Below are 23,575 nucleotides of genomic sequence, written 5' to 3' on the forward strand. Positions count from 1 at the left end.
GCTAGAGACCGGTTGGTAGGGTGCCGTGCACAAGTCAGTTGGAGGTACCCCCTCGAAATTTCGCACGTGCAAGGCCCACCCTCTCGCTCGCTCCGTTAGTCGCCCCAAAAGGCGCTATACTGGTATACTTTGTTACCAATTTTAGTGAACTGTGGAATTCAGTTGCCGCTAAGCTAGTCCAATTTTCCCCTGACCTTGTACCGGTTTTTGTGACCTGGTGACCTGACCTGAAAAGACTGGGACTTCAAATTTTCAGGAAAGGTGCGAAAATGTTGCCCCAGAAAGTATGCCAAATTTTGCGGCGCTACGCGCCGCCGTTTTTACGTTATTTGCGAAAAACCTTAGGGGGCGTTACATCAACCCCCCTCGTCAGGCGAGTTATTGGGAGGCCAAGTTATTGGCAAAAACGTCATTTGACCTCAGTTGACCTCATTTGACCTGACCCATGGATAAGTACACAAAAAAAGCACCAAGTGACCTGCTGTTAACTAATATGGTTTTAACCCTCGCCCGCACATGGGGGGGGTGGTTGCCACCCCCCCCCCCAGGCAGTCTTTCTGCTCTGCGCTCAACATTTTTAGAGCTAGAAGGCTGATTTTTCGTATAGCTGCTCGTCTATCCTTTCTTGATGTCCACTGAAAATTTCAAGTTTCTGTGATTTTTGGTTTCGGAGATATGACCTTGTTTTTCAGGTCATGTCATGACCCAAATGGCCAATTCTCAACATCTTGCGTTTGCCATGGGCCTTGTGAGCTTTTGACACCCTGATTTCGGCCTTTTTCGCCAGTCTTACCTCCCACCTATCATGGAACATGTTGTTCGACGATGTACAGGGGTCAAGGTCAGGGTCAAGGTCAACCTAGGTCATCTAAGATAATTGCGTTTTAGGAAAGCTGAATTTACTTTTTGTGAAGTTTTTTGACTGCATTTTTGGTAAAAGCTTCTCAGATCATGATTTCATGTGATATGGACCCAAAAACAATCGGTGCACACATCAGTATACTCACAGACACACACAGACATACAAACACATATAATTGACCTTGACCTAACTTGACCTGAAATGACCTCAGCAGCAAAATTCTGGTCGGATAGTGTGACAAAGAGGTTCTAGCTGGCTTGGCACCAGAAAACAGCATCGTCATCGGTATTTGATAAGCAGCGCACTTGATATCCAACGGTGACCCAAAACAGCAACATTTTTTAGTTTGACCTGACCTGGAAGGTCAATGACTGACCTGAGAAAGTAAAACTGGGTATCATTGGATTCGTCTCTTCCCAAAGAATCTTTTTGGTCTTTACTGCTAAGCTCTATCTCCAACAGGGACGAAATGGCGCGGGGGGGGGTGGCAACCACCCCCCCCATGTGCGTTCTAGGATGGGAAAATGGCATGTGCGGGCGAGGGTTAAAGCACAAAAGTGATGGAACAGAGTGGATATCTCCAGTATTTTCCGAATTTAGTATTTTCCCATAGGCTTAACCCGCGCACCGACGGGGGGGGGCGGATATCCGCCCCCCCTGAGGTTTTTCGCAAATAGCGGGAAAACCGCGGCGCGTAGCGCCGCGAAATTTGGTATGACTATTCCCTTATCAATTTTACACATGGTGTGCAAGTTTGAACCTCCTACCTTTCAAGGTCAGGTCACCAGGTCACTTTGAATGACCCAACCTCAAGTCACTTTTTTGCAACTTTGTCACCGTGCCAGAGCTACAGTAGATGTCGGAGGCCTTTGAAAGTCACAGGATGTTATTAGGTCATTAGTAGCTACAATTTGTATATCTCGGAATTTTGATATCGGTGACCTAAGGTCAGGTCAATTTCGCGACCTCCCCATTATAAGTCAATGGGGGAAAAATCAACTCCCTGTTTTTACCACTAAAACGGGTCGGAATGGCCCCATATACCATACATGACTTCATATACGATCAACCTTCACTACCTTGAGGTCTGTTTTGCTGTTGGGCAGCTGTGAGGTCATGTGACGTCATCAAAGGTCACCAAAGGTTTTTGGCCAATAACTCCGTACAGGAACAAGATACAGACGCGTGGATGGTCTCATTGTGTTCAGCTCGTCAAGACGCATCGAATGATATACATGATGACCTCGAGGTCACGTGACCTGAGGTCAACCTTTGACCTTGACCTTTCGAGGTCAACATATATATCATTCGATGCGGATTGACGAGAGGATCACGATGATGCCCTTAGTTTGTTCCTATCTTGACTAATTCGAAAGTTATTCGAGAAAAACTCTCTCCATATTTAGCGCCGCCATTTTGACTTTTTCGACCCCTGTGACGTCATCTTTGACCTGACCTGAAAATGACCTTTGTAAAAATTGTAGATATTGACCGTGCGTATCCGATGCCGTTTACCGCTTGTCGCTATCTTGCTTTGTTCTCGAGATCTCAGGGGGGGGGGCGGTCATCCGCCCCCCCCCCCCGTCGGTACTAAGTTGGCGCAGACCCCCGTCGGTGCGCGGGTTAACATTACGACGTAATGACCTCTAACTGACATCAGGTCAGTGACATCAAAAAACCCGAAATATATGTTATACAACTCGGTGAACTTAGCACATCCTGAAAGTTTGAAGGAAATCAGTCCAAAGCTGTGAGTTGGACAGATGCAAAAAGAAAATTGAAATTTGACCGTGACCTTGTACCGGTTTTTCTGACCTGGTGACCTGGCCCAAGGTCAACCGGACTTGAAATTTTTAGGTCATATGTAAATAGGTTTCCGCATAGGCTGTGCCGAATTTGGCGGCGCTGCGCGCCGCCGTTTTTACGCTATCTTCGAAAAACCTTAGGGGAGGGGGGTTGCATCAACCCCCCTGCCAGGGCGAGGGTTAAACTGGTTATTATGACTGACTGTAAAAAGCGAAATAGCCTCTAGCAAAGTGCAAGGATACTTTTCGTGACCTTGACCTTGGAGCAGCCTGGAACTGTAAGATGAGCCACAGATAGGGTCTGATAAGCCTCACAGCATTTCAAAATATTTTGGAATTTAGTATACAAGACAATCGAAAAAAAATCAAAGTTTGAGGTCAAATTTCAGCATGACCTTGACCTGTACCTTAAATGTTAAGCACATTATTGAAATCCTCAGATTCTCTTCTTTCGTTTCACACCCATTTGAGACGGTTTTATGCATCCTGCCGTCCTCTAGAACACTTACTTCGAGATCACTATACAGTACATATGTGCCGGTTTTTGTCCTTGACCTTGACCTCTGACCTTGAAAATCGACCTGAGTTGAAAAACTTTAGTGCTTTAGAATCGTTTTACAAAGACCTTTCGCTTGATAACGCCTTTGTTTTCGTATAGGTGCCTTATTTATGGAGTTAGACGGGGGCGGAGGGTGGGGGACCAAAAACGTCCACCTCCGACCCGCGCCGAATGCAGAAGACCGATAGGTTTGCTGAAGATAAAAAATTGCTAGTTTTACACACGTCTAGTTTCCAGTACGAGATGGTGCTTAAACTGTTGTAGGCGTCAAGAATCGATTGCTTCCGCAGCAAACCACTGTGTCTGGGTCCCGTGCGTAGATTTGTGGACCCTGACATTGACCGCGGTGGCCACCTGGATCGTCCATCTGTCTGGGAGACGTCTGCCTCAGCGGACCGACCCCAGTCAGCCCCCTCGCGTCCATCGATCTTATCTGGACGGCCGTCGCTGGTACGGTGCGCGCGCCTCCCGCCGACAGCACGGGCGGTTCTTCAGTCGCCGCCGCGCCGCCGCCGCCGGTGACCAGCCGCCGCGCCGGCCGCCACCGCCAGCCGCCAGCCATGATCTCCGCCGCCGGCGTGCTGGAGCACGTCATCATCAACTACCGCTGGGTGTTCGTCTGCCTCTTCCTGCTGCCCGTCTCGGTACTCTATGATGCCTGGATGTACGCGCGCAACTGGCTCATCTTCCGGCTGTCGAGCGCGCCGAAAAACCACGTTGGCAAGGTGCACAGCATTCAGGTGCAGGTGAGCAGTCAGCGGCTGACACGGTCCGTGCGGGATGGGCCATCACGCCCCGGGACTCCCGACACCGAGAGCTGGGAGCTGGGGTGTCGGACTGCGACCAGGAGGCTGCCCGGTTGAACGCGTCCATCCAGATCAATGTTACCTCTCTTCAAGCAGGAGCAATCAAGTGGTTTACATGCGAGTCGTGAACGGAGTGCATAATTCGCTGAGCATGGAACTAAGCTCAAAATGCATGTTAGGTGAAATCAGCAAGTACGATATGCCTGAGTTGTTCGAGCTATTACTAAAAGAACATGCATTTAGCCCGCACCAATCACCATGCTGAAGGTCTGAGTTTTCCTCGGGTGGGGGAAGGCGTTTTCCGTCCCCCGTCTAATTCGGCCCCTGGGCGACGTACCTATAGCGACGCGTTAAGCGGCATTCGAAAGAGCGTACTAAATAATGATGATAGTACTTCAGTCATTTTTTAGGTCAGGTTAAATGTGAGGTCACCAGGGGTCATCAAAGTTCAAATTTTGTCCTTTTCAACACGTTTTGACAAATCTGCACATTAGCCCGCGCCCTGGTGGGGGGGGGGGCTATTTTTTGCCCCCCCTCCAGACTTTTCGATATATCTCCAGAACCGCTGCGCCGATCGTCACCAAACTCTCAGTACCCTCCCGGACATCAATTTTACACATTGTGACCAAAAATTTTTCCAAAGGCTATGATAGGTTGGCCGGAAATGACGTCAGAGTGACGTCATGTTCTGCCGTTTTCGACCCAAAAAAGGGTTTCGCGGGAAGAGCTGTCAGGCCTTAAGCTTTGCAAATACAGAAAAACGATAAAGACATAAAAGCTGTAGAATTGACAGGGCTACAAAACTGCTATCTCGGATTTTTAAAATTTTTGGATTTTGACCCCAAAAAATCAAAAAATAGATTTTTTGATTATAATAGCCGAAAAATCCAAAAAGTTTTTTGAATTTCGAAAAAACCGGAATATATGTGATAGTACTTACTGCCTTCTATCTACATACCAAATTTGAGATCGATACCTCTTTTTTTGGCCAAGTTACAGCGAAAAAACTGTTCAAAATTGATGACGTCAAATTTTCAAACTCAATTTTTTGCAATTCTAGACCTCGTAGCGCAAAACAAAGACCACCATTAGACTCCCCGTGACGAGCTGCATCGAATCAATACCCATTTTATGCAAAATATCAACTTTGAAATTTGACCTTTTTTGACCTGACCTTGACCTGACCTCCACCAGAAAGTGACCTAAGCCGTACCTGATAGTCTTATAACCAACACCATTGAGTTGGAAATGAAAAATTGGCCATAAAACATGCATCGCACAACCTTAGTACCTAAAGTTAGGTTCATGTGACCTGACCTGTGACCCTTGGTGACCTGACCTGTGACCTGACCTGGTAATGTCAGTGACCTCTTATAGCAATATATGTACTAGGCAACTGACGCCCTATCGCTGATTCTCGACAAAATGCGTTTTCTTCGGTGTTATAGCGCATTCCCTAGATGACCCGTGAACGGTGAAACATTTCATCTTTGACCTGACCTGTGACGTCATCGGTGACCCCGAGGTCAATGAAATTTGGTTTCCCTCAACAAATTTGACAGGCCTTTCGAACGCCGTTTGAATTTTGCGGATCCGTCCAGTAGTTTCGGAGATACGAGGGGGGGGGCAAAAAATAGCCCCCCCCCCCACCAGGTCGCGTTATAAACAGACCCCACCAGGGCGCGGGTTAGCTCAGAGTCAATAGAGATACAGTGCTGCAGAAAAGCGTATTCGATAGATCTATTGACGCTCCTGGAGTACCCTCTAAGATTTGACATAAGATCAACTATTTAGCCCCCAGAAGGCGAAAACTCTTAACCCTATTACTGGTGGGCTTTCTGGACTACGTTAACTGGTGGGGGGGGGGGGGGCGATTCAGCCCCCCCTTGATATCTCGAAAACTAAACGTCCGATCTTGATGAGACAAACGCCATTCGATTGCTTTCATCGTGAACTTTCAGACTGACTATGAAAAGTAAAAAAAGTTCACAATTGGGGGTCCTGGAAGAAAATTTTTCGAAAAAAAAATGTGTCTTACACCTCATCACTAAAAATGCTATAACTTTTTTCTTCTTTGACCTATTTTGATGAAACTTTAGAACTTTCTAATTTCTTCTCGTCGAGCGATCTCGTCGATGCTGGATTTGAAAGGGTACTGACTCATACTGAGCAACTATTCGTTTTTTACTAGTTATTGTGAAATCGTATGCAAACATGGGAAGCGACAAGTAAGTCCTGATGCGCAAAAGTCTAAAAAGTTACGGAAATTAATACATAACCTCTATAACCATTTTTCTATTTTCATGTCCTTTTTACTACAGTGAGCTTAATTTTGTTCATGATTTAAATAATCATGACGAGAACACATTTTTCATCGTATGCATTGTTTATCTTAATTGATGCGATCCTAAAAGCGACAATTACTAGGTACCTAATAGGTAGATTAGCTGCAGCAATAGCTACTAAATAGGCAGGTGACTACCTATTTGATGTCATTTCCTACGCATCCAACCATCCAATGGAAAGATCCATTTCGAAGGATTCAAATAAACAGCTCCTTTCAAGTACGGGCCCAACATGACATTGACTTTATGCATGAATGTTACATAGAGGTTTCTGGAGAACAAACAACAATGCCAGTTGCATTTGGCAACTAATTACCTTCAATTCAATTGGGCCGCGTGACAATTTAACTTATGAATAAAGCCAATAATGCCAACAAATAGATATGTTGACCTGCTGATGCTGACTGACTCAAAATTCGTACATGGCAATAGCTTATAACTGAGGGAAATAAGTTGTGAAAAATATAGTCCCAAATATTAACAGATGTTCTGTTTACCTAGAGGAGCGCAAAAAAAATTACGGAAAGCAGTTGATCCAAAATGACTTACTGCTACTTACCTACTGAAATTGTTCTGGTTAAGAGCCTCAATATTGACAATCGTAAGCTCGCTGCTAATCTGTCTCATTTCAAACATTGCTCCTGATTAGCGGAATGACTCACAATCAGATCCGAACCGGTCGACCCGTCGGCGTCAACCTCACACGGGGCGGGCACCCTCCCCGACCTCCGCGGCCAGCGGGGGCCGCCGTCGGCCGACGCCGTCTCAAAGTCCGCGCGCGCACCGCATGGGCCACAGCGTGACCGGTCCCCTGCAGTGGCCCCATCAGCTGGCGCTCGAGCGGCCCATCCGGGTACCCACGTAACCGAAATACGGGCAGCCGTCACAACAAGGATGTATAATGTATATGGGAGCTTCATCGGGGCTGCATTTTAACACCGACACCATGTGCGACCCTTGAGTGCGGAGATAAGTGCTTAGGCTCTCACTGATTTAGGTGATAACTTAGTCGCCGATTCTTTTACATCCATTATACTAGCAAGCTGCACTTGAACTATGAACCAGATAATCTTAAATGCGTCGGCGATATTTACTGCTAGCTATATTTTAAATCCCTATTATAATTTTCACAGTCATTTGGAATAATTAATCGAGAACGGCTTTACGAATGCAGTGTCAATTAAATGATAGGTATATTTGATAATGTAGGTAGGCATTAACAAAGTAATCTTGGGTACTACCTACACTCAATCCATATTTTGATGATACTTTTACCGAGAAGGAAACCAACACGCACATTACCCTATTGAAATTTGTTAAAATGTTGCCTATCACGACAACGACGTTCATGAAATAAAAGAAACTTTTTACGGTTTCATGTTCATTATCCATAGGTACGTATCTCATTCAATAACCAATTTTATGAAATGTGCATCGATAGGCGCAAAGCTGATAAACTAAAACAAATATTGAAATGTTGAGGCCGTTAATAAAGCATGAGTCAATGAGCTTGAGCACCATGATTCATGATCATTTGTACTGTCTAAATCTTACCGCCACGAAAGCATATAAGCAAAGAAAGGCTGCTTTTCCCAATATCGAAACAGATAGTCAATTTTAACCCGCGCCGGGCCGGGGGGGTGTTTGAACACCCCCCTTGCGGTTTTTCGCAGATATCTCAAAAACGGCGGCGCGGAGCGCCGCCGTTTTTGGCACACCTGTTCGTGCATCTTTTCCGCACATGTTGTGAAAATTTCAGACCCAGGTCACCTTAGGTCAGGTCACCAGGTCACGCCAAGTGACCTCACCTCAGAAAAAATAAGAATGCTCGTCATAGCTACATCGACTGAACGATTGCCTTGAAACTTTCAGCGATTGATTAGAGTAACACTATCTATGAAATGTATATCTCGGAATTTTGATATCGGTGACCTAAGGTCAGGTCAATTTTGCGGTCAATGGGAGAAAATAGAAAAGCGCCTGTTTTGCACGAACGCTATTCTAGACACTCTCAAACATCGAGATGTAGGTAAAATAGACAAACTGAACCAGAAAATGGCAACTGTGACCCCTCGTTATGTCCCCGAGGTCATCTCAGGTCACGAACAGAATCTAACAGTTTTTCGATGATAACTTCTGATAGAGGCGTGCTAGAGCGCTGAAAACGCCATAGATGTGTTCGGCTCGACGTTGCGGATCGACTGATATGCAACATGACCTTTTCCGGTCAGGTCATGACCTTGACCTGAGGTCAAATTTTAAAGTTGACCTTTCAAGGTCATATTATGGTTCATTCGACGCGTCTCGACGAGAGGAACACGATGCTGGCAAAATTAATGTCATAGCTCTTTTGCGTCAAAAGTTATTGCCGAAAAAACGTTTTTCGTAAAAACGGCTATTTTTGGTGTTTTTGCCCTCTGGAGGCTAAACCGTTGACCTGAGGTCAAATCTGAGAACATTACTCAGAAAGGTCTGTAAAAGGGCTATCGAATGCGCTTTTTTGCGGCGCTGTAGCTCTATCGGTTCCCGAGATAGCCGTTGGCAGTTTCCAAAATGTTGAAATAGTCAACATTTTACCTTTGGTGACCTCTGGTGACCTGACCTTTGACCTGACCCAAAAAATGACCGAAGTGTTTTCGTCCTTATTTTTGACGTTCTTTCGATTGCCGCTTACCGCGTGTCGCTACGTTGCCCAGGAGCCGAGTTAGAAGGGGGGGTGTTCAAACACCCCCCCGCGGCCCGGCGCGGAATTTCAGAGCACCGGCCCGGCGCGGGTTAAGCTTATTGGTAATGTTTCGAATAACTTGTTCGAAGATCGCACTGTCATCATCCGCAATCCCGCGACTTGCCACACTAACAGACATTCTTGCTCGGCGGGTCGGTGTGGGCTATGCGATGCTGAATGGGTTAGAAGAGAGCTCTGTCAAAGAACGGCGGCTGGCTGGTTCTCTGTGGCTTTATCACTCTCCTCTTGGCATCCTGTTCCGCTGAATGTTTCAGTTTGTAATGACGTCAGTCCGGGGCTGGTGCGGTCAGGTTCAAAACGATAACGTCACGGGCCATACACCGTGTCCACTTCAAACTGCGGCCACCAGCTGCGCCGACTCCCACGGGGGTGACAGACAGACAGACAAGCAGACCACGCTGCCGGCCTTGCCACTTGGGCTCCTATCTCTGACTGACAGGTACCGTTTGCTGATATCGTCTACTATCTGCCGATAGTATTTGATGATTTTGGAGTTACTAAGGCTTGATCCTTGTTTGATCAACATCGAGTTGACGAAACGTGAGCAATCCCGTCCTCATTTGGCAATTGGCCTGAAGAATTGAGTAGAGAGATACAACTGGTTAAATCCGAAGCACATCTGTGTACGCATGCAGTGCTACTGTACCTACATTTATGTTCTACACTTACGAATATCTCTATGCACTTTACATTACGTTCTACACTTTACATTAATAAACGTCATTATGACTTATGAGAGCATGTGGATGACAACCTAAACATGCCTAATCAGGATGAAGGTGCACTTACATATCGCCTTAACGTCGCGGCGAAAGGCTCTTTTAGCGAGAGACGACGGAGAAAACCATACTCACACGATTAGCACTGGCGCGGAGTACGGGCAGTTCGACATTCCGCGCTGTGTGTTGGGGGAGGGGAGGGGGGTCAGCCCTCTCATCGGTGGCATGGTGACACTTTTTTGTGGCACTTATTCACAACAGGAAAAAAAACTTACCAACAAAGAATTGAAGGACTCAAACATTTTCTGAGATTGGCGAAACGTGTGAAACGGTACTCGAGAGAGTACCGTGCATTTCGTCGTTTCGCATCGTGGGAAACAGCTTTGAGACGTCGGCTTGACAATACAGCGTATTTTTCTGACCTCTCGCTCCTCTGTTACTCTCCGCTTTCCCTCCTCGCCTTACTCTATCCCATTTTCATCATCCTATCTCCACGTCGAAGTTCAAAGAGTTTTCCTGCCATACGTGCACGACGCATAACAGGCATACCAATTTTTTTTGCTTTTGCCGTTCACGGCCAGCTTATATAACAAGCTAATCGCAATTTGCAAAGGTAACAACTTGAATACCGAATTCAAGAACTTCCGAAATGTATGAAGTTAATAGTGAATGCGGTTTTCGGTGCCCTTCCATTCGAACTACCCATAAAATCAAATAGGGTAGGGTGGGGTAATTTGAACACGTGGGGCAATTTGAATATAGTGTGAAAAACACAAAATTACGGAAAATCCATAAGTGGCATGGCAATAAGACCAATGAGGGAAATTATCGCAACTTAAAAGGCTATCATATGAACGGGGTTTAAAATTTCAGGGAATGTAGATGTTGACGCACACTGTAAAAATCAATTTCGCAAGTAAAAACGCATAAAAACACGTCATTGCAACTTCATTGCAGCGCAAAATCTTGCATTGCTAGCCCCTCGCAAAGGCTTTTGTTGTACAATGACCTTATCAGTGCCTTCAATCAAAAAAAAATTGCTTTTGAAACCTGTTTTTAAATATGGCAAAATAACTTTAAGCGTGGGATAATTTGAACATAGTGTGATAATTTCAATGAAGGCAGGGATAACTCCGAAATAACAACGCTCTAAGGTTTTTTTGCCAATATTTTCGACCCAAAGCATTAGCAGATTAGTGATGCCAGTTTTATAAAATTTACGTCTAATAATATCCGTCTAATGTCCGGCATTTTCGTTGATTTCCGTTCAAAAAATTTAGTCAGCCATTTGTCCAAATATGTCCGAAAATTACGCATTCATCAACACTCAAAACTGTCATTTAGATTGCTTATAATGTAATTTTACCAGCCGAAAAGTGTTCATTAAATTTAGAGCTTAACAAGCTTTCCATTCGCCAATGAATGCTATGCACGATTATTACTTTATAAAAAGCGCTGAAGTGTAGCAAGCCATTGTCCAATGTTGTCCAGTCCTGGACCTTTGTCCAACCAATTCCGAATCGGACATTGGACAAACTCAGAACTCCAAATGTCCAGGCTTCGATTGGCACCACTATAACAGATGTAGTAAGGTTGAGAGAGCTTTTATCAAACAAAAATGATAGACGTTCTGTTAATTGAAGAGAGGCGAATTCTGTCAACTGACCGGTGTGCAGCGTGCAGATATTGATACTCTGCAACTGTTATTTTTGTTGTTGGGTTGATTTTTCAAGTGAAGGTATGTTTAGAATTGTTCTGCCTATTTGTTTATGGGTCAAACAACATCGGTGCTGGCGAGACTATCGTTTTTATGACAGGTAAAGGCAGTATGTTCAAATTACCCCACGGTGGGGCAATTTGAACACACCGTGACTTGGTGGAGAAGTGAGGCTATGCTATTCAAGGTATGCTCGGATCGTCCAAAAATGGGGCTTGCAAGGTGAAAGCAAGTGACACTTGCGCTACTGAAGCAGTTTTTCTTCATCCAGGGTTGAGCTGGAATTTGGTACAACGGAGAAGACGTAAAAATATGTTCAAATTACCCCACACTACCCTAATCTTTCTCACTTCGGGCTTAGACACTTTGGAAGAGGATATAAGCGCGGCTAAGCTCGGCGCGAAGATCGGATGGGGCTCGGATGGGCACTATAACATTATGCTGGCTTTTTTACAGGGAACACACTGGGTTTTGGTACCTAATAGGAATGATGATATATTATCTGCAGTTCTTACTAAAATGTACAATAATAGAAAAAAATGGGTGTAACTGTGTAGACGGATTTATTGATAAGTAAATGCTCAGGCAGATGTTCCCGCCAAGACTTATACATAATTCGAATTGTTCAAACGTGTCTGGGGCCATATGCTCTACTATAATAGGAAGTACACACATGATCAGGGCTAGAAAAAACCTGCTATTGCAAAAGAAAGACGTTGAATGGACATACATCAGTAACAACTGAAAACGTCAAACCCAAGGTACAGACGCCTTATAATATGAGGAGGGAAACTCCATGCATGTTTTTATGTCGTTAATTGTTAAACCTCATCTATTTTCCCATGGACAATCCGTAATCGCTATATGGACCGATGACGGTCGTGGCTGTCCTGTTGCCAGATCTGGCTGCCTATATGGGCCGCACAGGGACAGTCCGTCATTGCCGCAGCTGTGACCGTCTCTATAAGATGTCAGGTGGGCCATGAGGAGCCCTGCAGTGACCATATGTGACACCTGCGACCGTCTTTAGGTGTGCGATGGGCTTCCAGGGACCGCGTGTAACCGTGCTACCGTGTACCTAACTGTGAACGGTGTAACCGTCTGTTCGTATAGGTGAAGCGATGGCGAGCGCAGGGAATGCGCGCGCCCATGTGCACAGCCCGGCCCGGCTGGCAGACCATCTCGTTCCGCCAGCCCAAGTACAAGAAGACGTTCCACAAGATCGACGTCAACCTCGTGGACATTCTCGACATCGACACAGAGCGACAGGTGGGTGTCCAGATCAGCCGAGGTCCCCTCTGTTCGTGTACACACCGCGTCAGTTGGTGTCACTATCGGTCACCGCCCGTGACCGCCACACGCTGTTGTCATGCTACCTCGCTCAAATCGGAGACGGGGAAGATAATAGGCAGCTCTGTTAGGAAGCACGTGCACTTGGGAATACTTGGAGACAGATATCACTATTTATGTATACTATCGTGTAAAACATTTGAAAATGGGTGTGTCGTATCGCACGGTGAGCCGGAAAATCTGGCCACCTGGGACGCGCCGCCTGTCTTATCGGAGGTGCGAGCTCGAGACGCGTGACACTGCAGCGCTGCACTCGATCGGCGTGGACGGTAGTCGGGACGCGGAACAAAAACGAAACACCAACGGACGCGGCGTCATCGGAACTAGCTACATTGGCGTAGCTCTACACATACCTCATTCTTGAGATAATAAAAACTGACTGCAGGTGAATGTCAACTTTACGATCCTGTAGAAGTCAAGTTGCTCCGGCCCTAACCCTAACTAAATGCAATGACTATGAGTCGAGACCGAAGTGATCGATAAACGGGACGGGGACGGTTTTTAACACAGTGATTGACGCGGTAACCTTGACGTGTGTGACCTTAACCGTTCCTCTATGTGTGTGGCCTTTTGGGTTCCTCCGCTTTTTGACCTCCTGTGACCCTGCTCGTTCCTCCGCTCCTGTAACCGTGTGACCCCGTGCTTCCGGTGTTCCTGTAACCATGTCTCTCTCTCCGTTCCTCCGTCTCGGTGACGTTGTGACCCTGTGCGTCCCGCTGCAGGTGGTGAGGCTGGAGCCGATGGTCACAATGGGACAGCTGACGGCCACGCTGAACCCGCTCGGGTGGACGCTGCCCATCATCCCGGAGATGGATGACCTCACTGTCGGTACGTGGCCGGCCTGCGCACTGCAGTCGTCCCCAAAACGAGCCTATTCAGCTGACATACGCCTTACAGATCCGGAATGTCATCCGTAACCGTCAAACGCGCATTATTCATACACAGCATTCACATTCTTTGTAGTAATCCGACAGCTACTTCCGCCACATTGCTTGCATGCCTCACGTCATAACAGTGAGCTCCTGTTTGATTTGACGAGAAGCCCCGGTATAAGCTACATGGTGTTCACTGGTGGGGTACTTCCCTGGTTGGTCTCACTAGAGCGATAACTGACGGTAAGCTGGTCAGGAGGACATCTACCACACGGACAGACAGCCGACCCTGTGGGACGACCGACCTGACGTTTACTACTGTGATGACTCTCGCGGACGCACGGACGATGGGACAGCAGACCTCAGAAGCCGGTCATGACACACCGTCGTGTCGGGCAGCCGACCTGAGGTGATTGTCATCACACCCCGCGGGTCGGCCGTCCTCGACCGCTCTCTGTCCCGCGGACGGCCGCCGACACCTGTCCCCGGCGCACCGGTGTGCCCGACCGGGAACAGTGGCACCGGCCGAGCGACACCCGGTCATAGGTCATCTACAGCCACTGCACACATGCACCAGACCTGAGAGGGCGCGTGATACCGCGACGACCGCTGGCGACAGGGCAACAACAGCGGCATTACTTACTATTCGGAAGTTCAGAACCATGGTCCAAGCCACTAATCCGAAACCTGCTTATGTATGAATTATGATTATCAAAAAGTCGCACTTTCAAGAAAGGAGAGGTTAGTGATGGAAAGAATTAAATATTTGGTCTGTGTCGAGAGTGCCATTTATGACTTATGACGTTATATGGAGGCCGGCGGCCAGTCCGTCGGATGAGCTGCTCTTATATCACCCTGCCGTTTCTACATGGGATGAGCTCCGATGCACGGCGAGTCATGTGCGGCCGGAATGCGGACCCAACGCCGCGCCGGCCAGCCCCCATTGTACCGATGGTATCGGTGAGTGTTTGTGCTGTCGCCGAGTACACGGCTCTCGCGTTGCAGGTGGTCTGGTGATGGGCACCGGTGTCGAGTCGTCCTCGCACCGGTTCGGACTGTTCCAGCACATCTGTCTGGAGCTGGAGCTGGTGCTCTCAGACGGCTCCGTGGTCACCTGCTCCCGGGTCAGTGGCGTCGCTAATGACTGCATACCTCGGTCCCCAGTGTTCCTCTTTTATGTGCTCACTAGCCCTACCTTTCCGTCATCCAATTCCTTGTTTTCTCGGATGTTTAATATTTATATCTATTTCACTACCAAATTGGTAAACGTTATCCACCGGAAAGCTGAAGCCCCAAAAATGGTTTGCTTGCTTAGTGTCTGTGTAAGCAAATACAACTTTTTCATCGAGACAGCTCATCGGTTTTGTGGAATACTCGTATATTATATACTATGACATTGTGATATAGGCTAAAACAACAAGTCATCAGATAGTAAAAACCGTTGCACAGTCGCAATCCCACGGATCTGCGTATGCACGTTGCACGTGTGTCTGATATACGCTCGGGCAGTGCGGCTGACCGGTCGTGTCATGTCACCGGCCGGTGCCCTCAGGAGGAGAACGCCGACCTGTTCCACGCCGTGTTCTGGTCGTACGGCACCCTCGGCTTTCTGACGGCCGTCCAGGTGCGTATCGTGCCGGCGCGGCCGTACGTGCGGCTCCAGTACCGGCCCGTGCACGATCGCTCCCAGCTCAGCCGGCTGCTGACAGAGGTCAGCGGAGGGCCGCACCAGTTCGTCGAGACGCTCGTCTTCGACCGCGACCGGGCCGTCGTCATGACCGGCGACCTGGTCGGTCACGCCGAGCCCGCCGCTGAGCCGCACAAGGTCAGTGACCGGTCACTGGGAGCTTGGGTGGCTGGAGAGGTTTTAGTCACGGCATACCTACCTTATATCATGTTTGTTTCGTAAATGCCTGGTGATCGAGAAGCCGTGACTAATAGTGGATGATTTCAATACACGTGTAAAAGTAAGAAAAAGGTGGATGTCCATATGGCTCACTTCGATTATTGTCCTACACGGAGCTCCATGCCCTGTCCCTCCCCCACACAGTCACACAAACGCTGGCCGGCCCGCTCAGAACACAGTCGACAGACGGCCATAATATAGCAGTCTCTCCGTTCCGAGCTGCTCTCCGATGTCAGTGCTTTCCTGAACTGTTTTGACCGCGCAGAGCTGGTGCTTCATCAAGCTTGCAAATTTAGCTGAGCCAACACCATACGTGTACTAAAAAAACAGCCGTCTGTCCGCACCTATTCCTTGCAGACAGCGCAGCTACGTATGTAGCTCAGCGCCACAAACTGAGACGTTTTCGTCTGCCGGGAGTTTGCAAGCTTTGGAGTTTTGTTCGTCTGCCGGTCTCGCGAAGCCCGTTTGTCATCATGCTCGTTTCTCCCTAGTTTGTGGCGGGCCCGCCTCTGCTCAGAATGCTGACTCTGGTTGCTGTGTTACCGTAGTGTTCCGCAACTGATGCTCCCTGGGACGCTGGGTATGTACAGTAAAACGCTGACTTAGCATCCACCATGTTTATCGCAGGCTTTCTGCGGTGCAGCGAAAGAAAAGGCGATCCCCATGTGCTGCAAGCATTCTTGTGTCAACGCACAAGGCATTCCATGTAAACGCCCATCAAGTTAGTGAAGCGGTTAGCTTCGGCGCCCTAAATTGACAGCTTTGCTTGGTCATCGGTGGTATCTCCTCTGAACAATGCCCTGCCGTGGCACTCGGTAGCCTATATCTTTGTCCTATGTCCCACCGTGCGGTCGAGCCCCGCCACCCCACCTGGTTAGAGCCGGCCGCGCCGGTGGCCGCCCACCGCCCACCCTGCAGCCGCGGCTGAAGTCAGCCAGCCGCTCTGTCGCCGGCCGGCCGGCCTGTTGGGTCGATACGAGTCGCGGCTCTCCCCTGCTCTCCGTTGGACGCTGGCTGCCTAGCAACCAAACGACGGGACGACCGTGACCCGACCGGGAGACCTGGCTGGCGCGGTATCCCGGCAAACCGGCAATTGTGCGAGTGCGATTGTGATAGATTTACGATTTTGATAGATCGCCATAGATCACAGACATACGTCTGCATATAACCCTTTTGTGCCATTCAAAAATGATCTAATTCTCGACGCAGGACACATCATGTTCCATATGAACCCACTTGACATTGAATATGCTGATCAGCAATTCTTAAATGTACGTACATTTTATTTTATTATATCTCAGCGAAACAACATTCCTCGAGACACGGATATCCCTGTCGGTTATGATTGGATTAAGTGGCGCTCTAGGAATCTTATCAAGACAGTATCTGCAGACTTATATAATGAAACATGCATATCATGTTACTGCAAAAAGCATACAGATGATATTGTCCTTACGAGATAAGAACGTATGTTGTCGGTCAGCGCTCAGGTGGCGGTGACTCAACGGGGTCCACTCAGCAGGGTCTCATTGACGCCATCTGTCGTCAGGTGAACACAATCGGCCTGTGGCACAAGCCCTGGTTCTTCAAGCACGTGCAGACGTTCCTAGAGCGCGGTGAGGACTACGAGTACATCCCGCTGAGGGACTACTACCATCGGCACACGCGCGCCATCTTCTGGGAGATACAGGTGCGACGGAGCGTCGTGTTGACAAGGAAACCGCACTTTATTGACTCAGAAGTCAGAATGTGAGGTCACGTGATGATATAAGTTGATGTAATTTCATACTTTTTTCGTAGACAAAGACTATTGCTGTACCTTCATCATATTTACATGAATAGGCTGAGTTGCGCTTCTCAATTCACTCATTAGACATGTATTTTGTACGTTCATGAATTTATTTGATATCACCTTTCTCACCGCATTTATCAGCTGAGTTAGATCCCGTGTCCCACAGCGGTAAATGCCGCTTCGGCTTCCCGATCTATGCCTGTTTACCGCTGTGGCTCCGTGAATCGCCGTCACCAAGTCTCTCTCCGACCACACGCAGGACATTATTCCGTTCGGGAACAACCCCGTGTTCCGCTGGCTCTGCGGCTGGATGGTACCGCCCAAGGTCTCCCTCCTGAAGCTCACCCAAGGACAGACCATCAAGGAGCTGTACGAGAAGAACCACTTCATCCAGGACATGCTGGTGCCGCTCGATCAGCTGGACAGCTCGTTGGACGTCTTCCACAGGGAGGTGGAGGTGAGAGGAAACCATCTCAAATCCGACTTCGGAGCTGTGTGACGGGTTTGGCCCAGGATCGTTTGAAGCACTATGAGCTGTAAAGTACAGACCTGGTTCATTCACATTTCACCGTAATGGGGTATCACATGTGTGTATTTTGACCCAGCTTGGCCTAATCTGTAGCACGAATATAAAACTCCGTCTGTAATGCACCCCATGATACCAGCTGACGCCCCCTTCACGGCTCAGCTCGCGCCTCGCAGCGTCCTCTAGGGCGCATTGTATTTACAGCGCTCTCCGTGGTCCCAATTCACAGCGCTCTCTGTGGTGCCCTGGACATCACTCTCCTTGGTGCCTTTCGCAGCGCCCTCTGGGCCACCCTGCCCGTGGCCTCTGGGGTACCCTGCACAGCGCCCTCTGGGGCAAGCGCCCTCTGGGGTGCCTTGCCCAGCACCCTCTGTGGCACCCGTCAGAGCGCCATCTGTGGCAGGCGTGGGGCGTGGGCTGCTTTCATAACAACTCGTCCATCTGTCCGGCAGATCTACCCGCTCTGGCTGTGTCCGTTCGTGCTGCCGGCCGACCCGGGCTTCCTCCAGCCAGCCTCCAGGAAGGAGCAGATGTACATCGACATCGGCGCCTACGGTGTGCCGCGCACCGTCAACTTCGACGCCGTCAAGACCGGCCGCCGCATCGAGAAGTTCGTCATCTCTGTCGGCGGGTGAGTAGGCTGGGGTGTAAAATCGGCTCGGTGCCTGCTGGTTATGATATTGTAATGTAGACAGATAGACGTCTTGTGTTCCTCATTCTGTCCACACCAACGATACTCATTAACTGTATGCGTTGGTCGGTCTGTGTGACCGTTGTGAACTGACGACGGCGGACGGTGCGGTCCGTGCCCAGGTTCCAGATGATGTACGCCGACTCGTTCATGACTCGGGAGGAGTACCGCACCATGTTCGACCACAGTCTCTACGACAAGGTGCGCCGCCGGTTCGACTGTCTGACCGCCTTCCCGGAGGTTTACGACAAGGTGAACCGGTCGGCCCGCGACTGACCGGCCGACAGCTGACAGAGGGTCTCCGACCTCGCACTCCGGCCAGCGGCAGCGCACCACACCCCGAGGACGGACGCTCACCGCACGCTCAACGTCCTTCTGTCCCGCACAGCCGCCAGCTCACACGTGTGTTTTGTGGCGCGTCATGTAGCTGCGTGTGTGATTTCTCGCGCGTTACGAGGCTGCACGTGTCAGGTCCAGCGCGGCATGTGACAGCACATGTGATGTCTCACGTTATGTAACCGTGCGTGTGATATTGGTCAGTGTTTGCTGGTTAAATGGGCATCCAGCTCTAAGCGTGTTGCTCTATACTGGATGCTCGATCCAGATAAAGCAGAAGGTTGAAGTAAAAAGAGCGTAAGCTGTAAATATTTTTACAACTGTCCGGAATGTACTTTTCGATTCAGCCTCACTGATACTAATCGAATGCTATGTGGGGCACAACTCTGTATTGCATGTGACAAAATAATCGTACAACTGTACTTTTCTTAGGATAATAAAGGGATGTCACTTGTTTATGATATTCATAGATGTCACGATTCACATCACCAATCTACGAGTAATTCCTATATAGATGCGTAAATCACTCAGCAGATTTGCTGGGCCTTTATTATTTGCACTCTATTAAATTCAACACGACTAGGGTAGTGCTAGGGATCGGACTTGGCACATTATTGTCTTGATCTGAACGTTGTTCTGTTTTCTTATTATTCTGCCATGGCTGTCTTTGCCTGATTCCCTATTGAGATAAAGGCATAAATAAATCTTAAATAAAGTTTCTTCTGACTAAGACCGCGGGCATTTTATCTGCGAAGATTTTGCACCCGACTTGTTGGTAACCTCATGGTAACCTGAGAAGCTGCTAATGTAGCGAATAGCGATATCATTTGCTTATCTACCTTTAGGCAATTTAGTGGTCCACCGTCGAAGAGAATCACATACCATCTGGCGCCTATCGGTTTGAGTAACAACTATGTTCGCCATGCGGGGCCGGGCGGGAAAGTTTCGGTGATCGGTCCCCAACAAATATTGCGATGCTTTCCGAGCGCACATGCATACATTACCTTCGAACTTTCGATTGCATTTGATTTGACCTCTTCTGATAATGAACCTATGAACCCTGAACTTCTGATAATGAGCCTTCTTGATGACGTCATGGCGAATGTCGGCGGAAGAGATGCATATTTCAAACGGCTTAAAAAATGGAGGGTATAAATAATTTGCCATTGATGAAGTATTATAGATGAAGACAAATCATGGGCACGGAAGTGTAGCACGTGAAGAGATACAAAACACAATGCACAATACCTTTGGTGAACCAAGTTCATATAATTGGTCAGGTTATAACCTGACCAAATTAACCCTCGCCGGCACAGGGGGGGGGGGTTGATGCAACCCCCCCCCCCCCCTAAGGTTTTTCGAGAATAACTCGCGTAAAAAGCGGCTGATCGCGACGAAACTTTCAGTACCCTCGCATTGATCAATTTTACACCTACCCTGAAAATGTCATAACCCTGACCCCAATGACCTTTGACCTGTGACCTCTTTTCTGTGACCATGTTTGGCCGAAATCGCGGTTCGGCGCATGTCGGCTCGCATTAGCCGCGCGTTTGCAAGCTTTTCGTGGTTTCAAACGTTCAAACATGTGATTTGATGTTGCTCCCATGCATTAGGGTGGGTGTCAAGGTCACCTGAAGGTCAGGTCAGGTCATTGACCTTTGGTGACCTCGGGTGACCTCGGTTCACTTTTTCGAGTTTTACATGTTTCTAGGCTAGTTTTTGGAGCTGAATTCGAATTTAGCAACCATTTGAACATTTACGAAGTAGTTTTGGTGCCTTCGTTACATGTTACGAAGCTATCCGAAGCGGTTGACACGTATTACGAATACCCGTCACAACCCCTACCGGTTGACCTGACCTGACCTGACCCGACCTGGTCTAAATGCTTAAAGACATCATCTCTGATCAAAACTAACACGATATTCGTGATCAGCACCCCGGAAAACCACATAGCAGCCACACTTTACGACTTTCTAACAGGTCCCGATTTTCCCGGTTTTCGGGTCATTGACCTGACCTGGAAGGTCACCCGATGACCTAGGACCTTAAAATTTGGTATCATCGGCTTCCTCTTGTGACGGGCAACACGCTCGTTTTTTCCGCGAAGCTCTAGCTCGATCAGGGGCCAAACGCGAGGGGGGGTCGTACCAACCCCCCCCCCCTTGTGCCGTCGAAGGACTCAAAATGGCCTGTGCCGGCGAGGGTTAAAGTGACCATCTCACCTTAACATTAGTTTTGAGTAGGGATAGCCAACTTGGGGTCCTTGGCTTGCAATTACCGATTTGGGCACTACGACATCGAGAAATGCTGTAATTCCGAGATACTCAATTTCAAAGTCTACAAGTATTCGGCTTCTAAAGGCTAATGCATTTGAATGCCCCCTTATAATTTGTGACGTCAGCGCAAATCTAAGGATTTTAAATCCTATACTAAATCCTAAATCCTATTCAAATCGTAAATCCTATTTAGGGATGCCAAATTATTGCTTCCAAATGACGGCAGAGGAACAGTGGATGTCCCAAAAAGTAAGCAAAAGTCAATCTTGAAAACCAGTGAATATTTTTGTTGAAATTTGCGTAGATATTTGTTTTTTGCTCTTTCTAAGCCGAGTGACATTACTTTTATGCCAATTCTTAACTTTTTTGAAGGTGGGAGGTTCCCTTTAACGCGCAATCTTTATTAACTTGCGCACCACTGGGGTCTGCGTGTAACACGTGTCACGTCCTACGAGCATACGCATTCTGCACAAATCTCTTATACTGCCATTTCCGAAGCACTTGAAACCAACGAGCGACTGTATCAATGCGGCTAATCTCAGGCATTTGTTGCGAGCTGTGCTGGTCGGTGAAAGAAGCTGGCCGTCTTGCCCTACCCATGTGACCGTCTTACCCCATGGGGTGGGGTAAGACAGGTTTTTGCAAGGTTTTGCCAAAATAGCTGAAGTTTATTTGTTGAATCAGGTCTAAGTATCATCTTCTGGCAAATGGAAGTAAATTGTCTAAAAAGGGTTTTCACTCAGTTTCCCGTTTCTATGATATTTCTAACCGGCCGAAAAATGGCTCCAAAGTCTAGGTGCCCGTCTTACCCCACTTTCCCTTACGAATATGTCATTCAAAAGAGAATTGTTGAAAGTCTTTTATGGTACGTCGGTTTTTATTTTACAGCACGAACTATGAGCCACGTGCAAACATTTCGTGCCCAAAAAAGATTATTTTTACAAAGCTAGCAAACCCATGACGATGTGGGCTTTTAATGATTTTTTTTTTCTGGAAAAGTCTTTTTACGAGCATGGGAGATCTATATCGATCAAACCAGTAGCAGCCTTTTGCTCGTCTGTGAACTGATTCATAACGCCGAATGACGCCGGATGAAGAGATCAAGTTTGTCAACTTAAAAAAATAATATTTTTTAGGCACGAGATGTTTGCACGTGGCATGGTCGTAATTCGTGCCGGACAATAAAAACCGACGTATCTTAGAAAAAAAACTTTCAACAATTCTCTTTTGAATGACATATTAATTATTTTTCTAGCGTAATTACTTTTCAAAATAAAACGATTTTTATCGTCTCGTTTTTTTAGACACCCTGTATATTACTGTACAATATCAAAAACGTACTGAAAAATGGATGGGGTTGGGAACTCGATTTTTGAAGAATGTATAGAAATGATCAGACTATTTTTGCAGAATTTATGGTGCATACAGTTTCCTCATAAAAGCATTATGCTGAGAGAAATGGGGGAAGACAGATAGAAAACATATTTTTTAAAGTTCTTGAAAAAGACGCTCTTGATGCTGTTACGTCACATGTCACCACTGAACTCTATAATGTGGAATGCGCATCGGCCGCCAAATGGTGTCCAACGGTGCCGCCATGTTGCGCAGACCAGAAAGCGGCCGCCGCCTGTGCTGGGGAATAGGGAATTCGGGACCTCGATTTACGTTTGCGGTCGCTGCATCCGTTACGCTCAAGCTATGTGGACACGGAACCCGGCATCTTACGCAGAATTGAGTGGAGAACAAGATGAAATCCTAAAAAATCATCAGCTATAAGGAACTAATACGTTAAAGGAAATAGTTCACTTTCACGGAATTATTTTTTTGCAATGGATTTGTGATTTTTTATGTTCAAAATGATCAGCAAAGAAAATAAAACCTTTTTACAACAAAAGATTATTTTCTATATTTTTGATATAGGAAGAACTTTTCAGTTTCTGTAAGGCACACGCGATCCAGTATGAAAAGAGCATGGGTCCCGAAAATTCTTCAGAAACTAGAGAAATTATCGCGGCCACCGGCATTTGGGCGATCTGCTCGTGCTTTTGTTACTGGAGCGCCTCACTGGAGCGAATTTCTCTAGAGTTCTCGTAGATAATTTCTCTAGTTTCTGAAGAATTTTCGGGACCCATGCTTGTTTCATACTGGATGCGAATATATGCAAGGCACACATCCTCAACGCAAGACACATTTTTCGGGACGAGAAATAGAATATCTTTGCCTAGGGTGATCGTTGGGCTGTAAAAGCTCCTGATTTATGCTCGTCT

At 47.6% G+C, this 23,575-nt stretch overlaps 1 protein-coding gene across 1 annotated transcript; it reads left to right on the forward strand.

Annotated features, from left to right (window-relative positions):
- The first annotated feature begins 3,531 nt into the window (after nt 1-3,531).
- LOC122386485 (delta(24)-sterol reductase-like) lies at nt 3,532-19,750 on the forward strand. Its single transcript, XM_043375725.1, has 9 exons — nt 3,532-3,972; nt 12,673-12,828; nt 13,632-13,737; nt 14,787-14,905; nt 15,334-15,606; nt 17,237-17,377; nt 17,739-17,936; nt 18,458-18,636; nt 18,819-19,750. Exons 1-9 carry the CDS (start codon nt 3,787-3,789, stop codon nt 18,970-18,972), a joined length of 1,512 nt encoding a protein of 503 aa, XP_043231660.1. The 5' UTR covers nt 3,532-3,786; the 3' UTR covers nt 18,973-19,750.
- The last annotated feature ends 3,825 nt before the right edge of the window (nt 19,751-23,575 follow it).

Source organism: Amphibalanus amphitrite, unplaced genomic scaffold (assembly GCF_019059575.1).
Source record: "Amphibalanus amphitrite isolate SeventyFive unplaced genomic scaffold, NRLGWU_Aamphi_draft 000253F_arrow, whole genome shotgun sequence".
Classification (NCBI taxonomy): Eukaryota; Metazoa; Arthropoda; class Thecostraca; order Balanomorpha; family Balanidae; genus Amphibalanus; species Amphibalanus amphitrite.

Excerpts from the sequence above, each read along its gene's own strand:
- LOC122386485 (XM_043375725.1), top strand. The coding sequence starts at position 3,787 with ATGATCTCCGCCGCCGGCGTGCTGGAGCACGTCATCATCAACTACCGC. Across the intron at positions 13,738-14,786 it reads GATGGATGACCTCACTGTCG|GTGGTCTGGTGATGGGCACC; the intron begins GTACGTGGCCGG and ends CTCGCGTTGCAG. Across the intron at positions 18,637-18,818 it reads TTCGTCATCTCTGTCGGCGG|GTTCCAGATGATGTACGCCG; the intron begins GTGAGTAGGCTG and ends GTCCGTGCCCAG.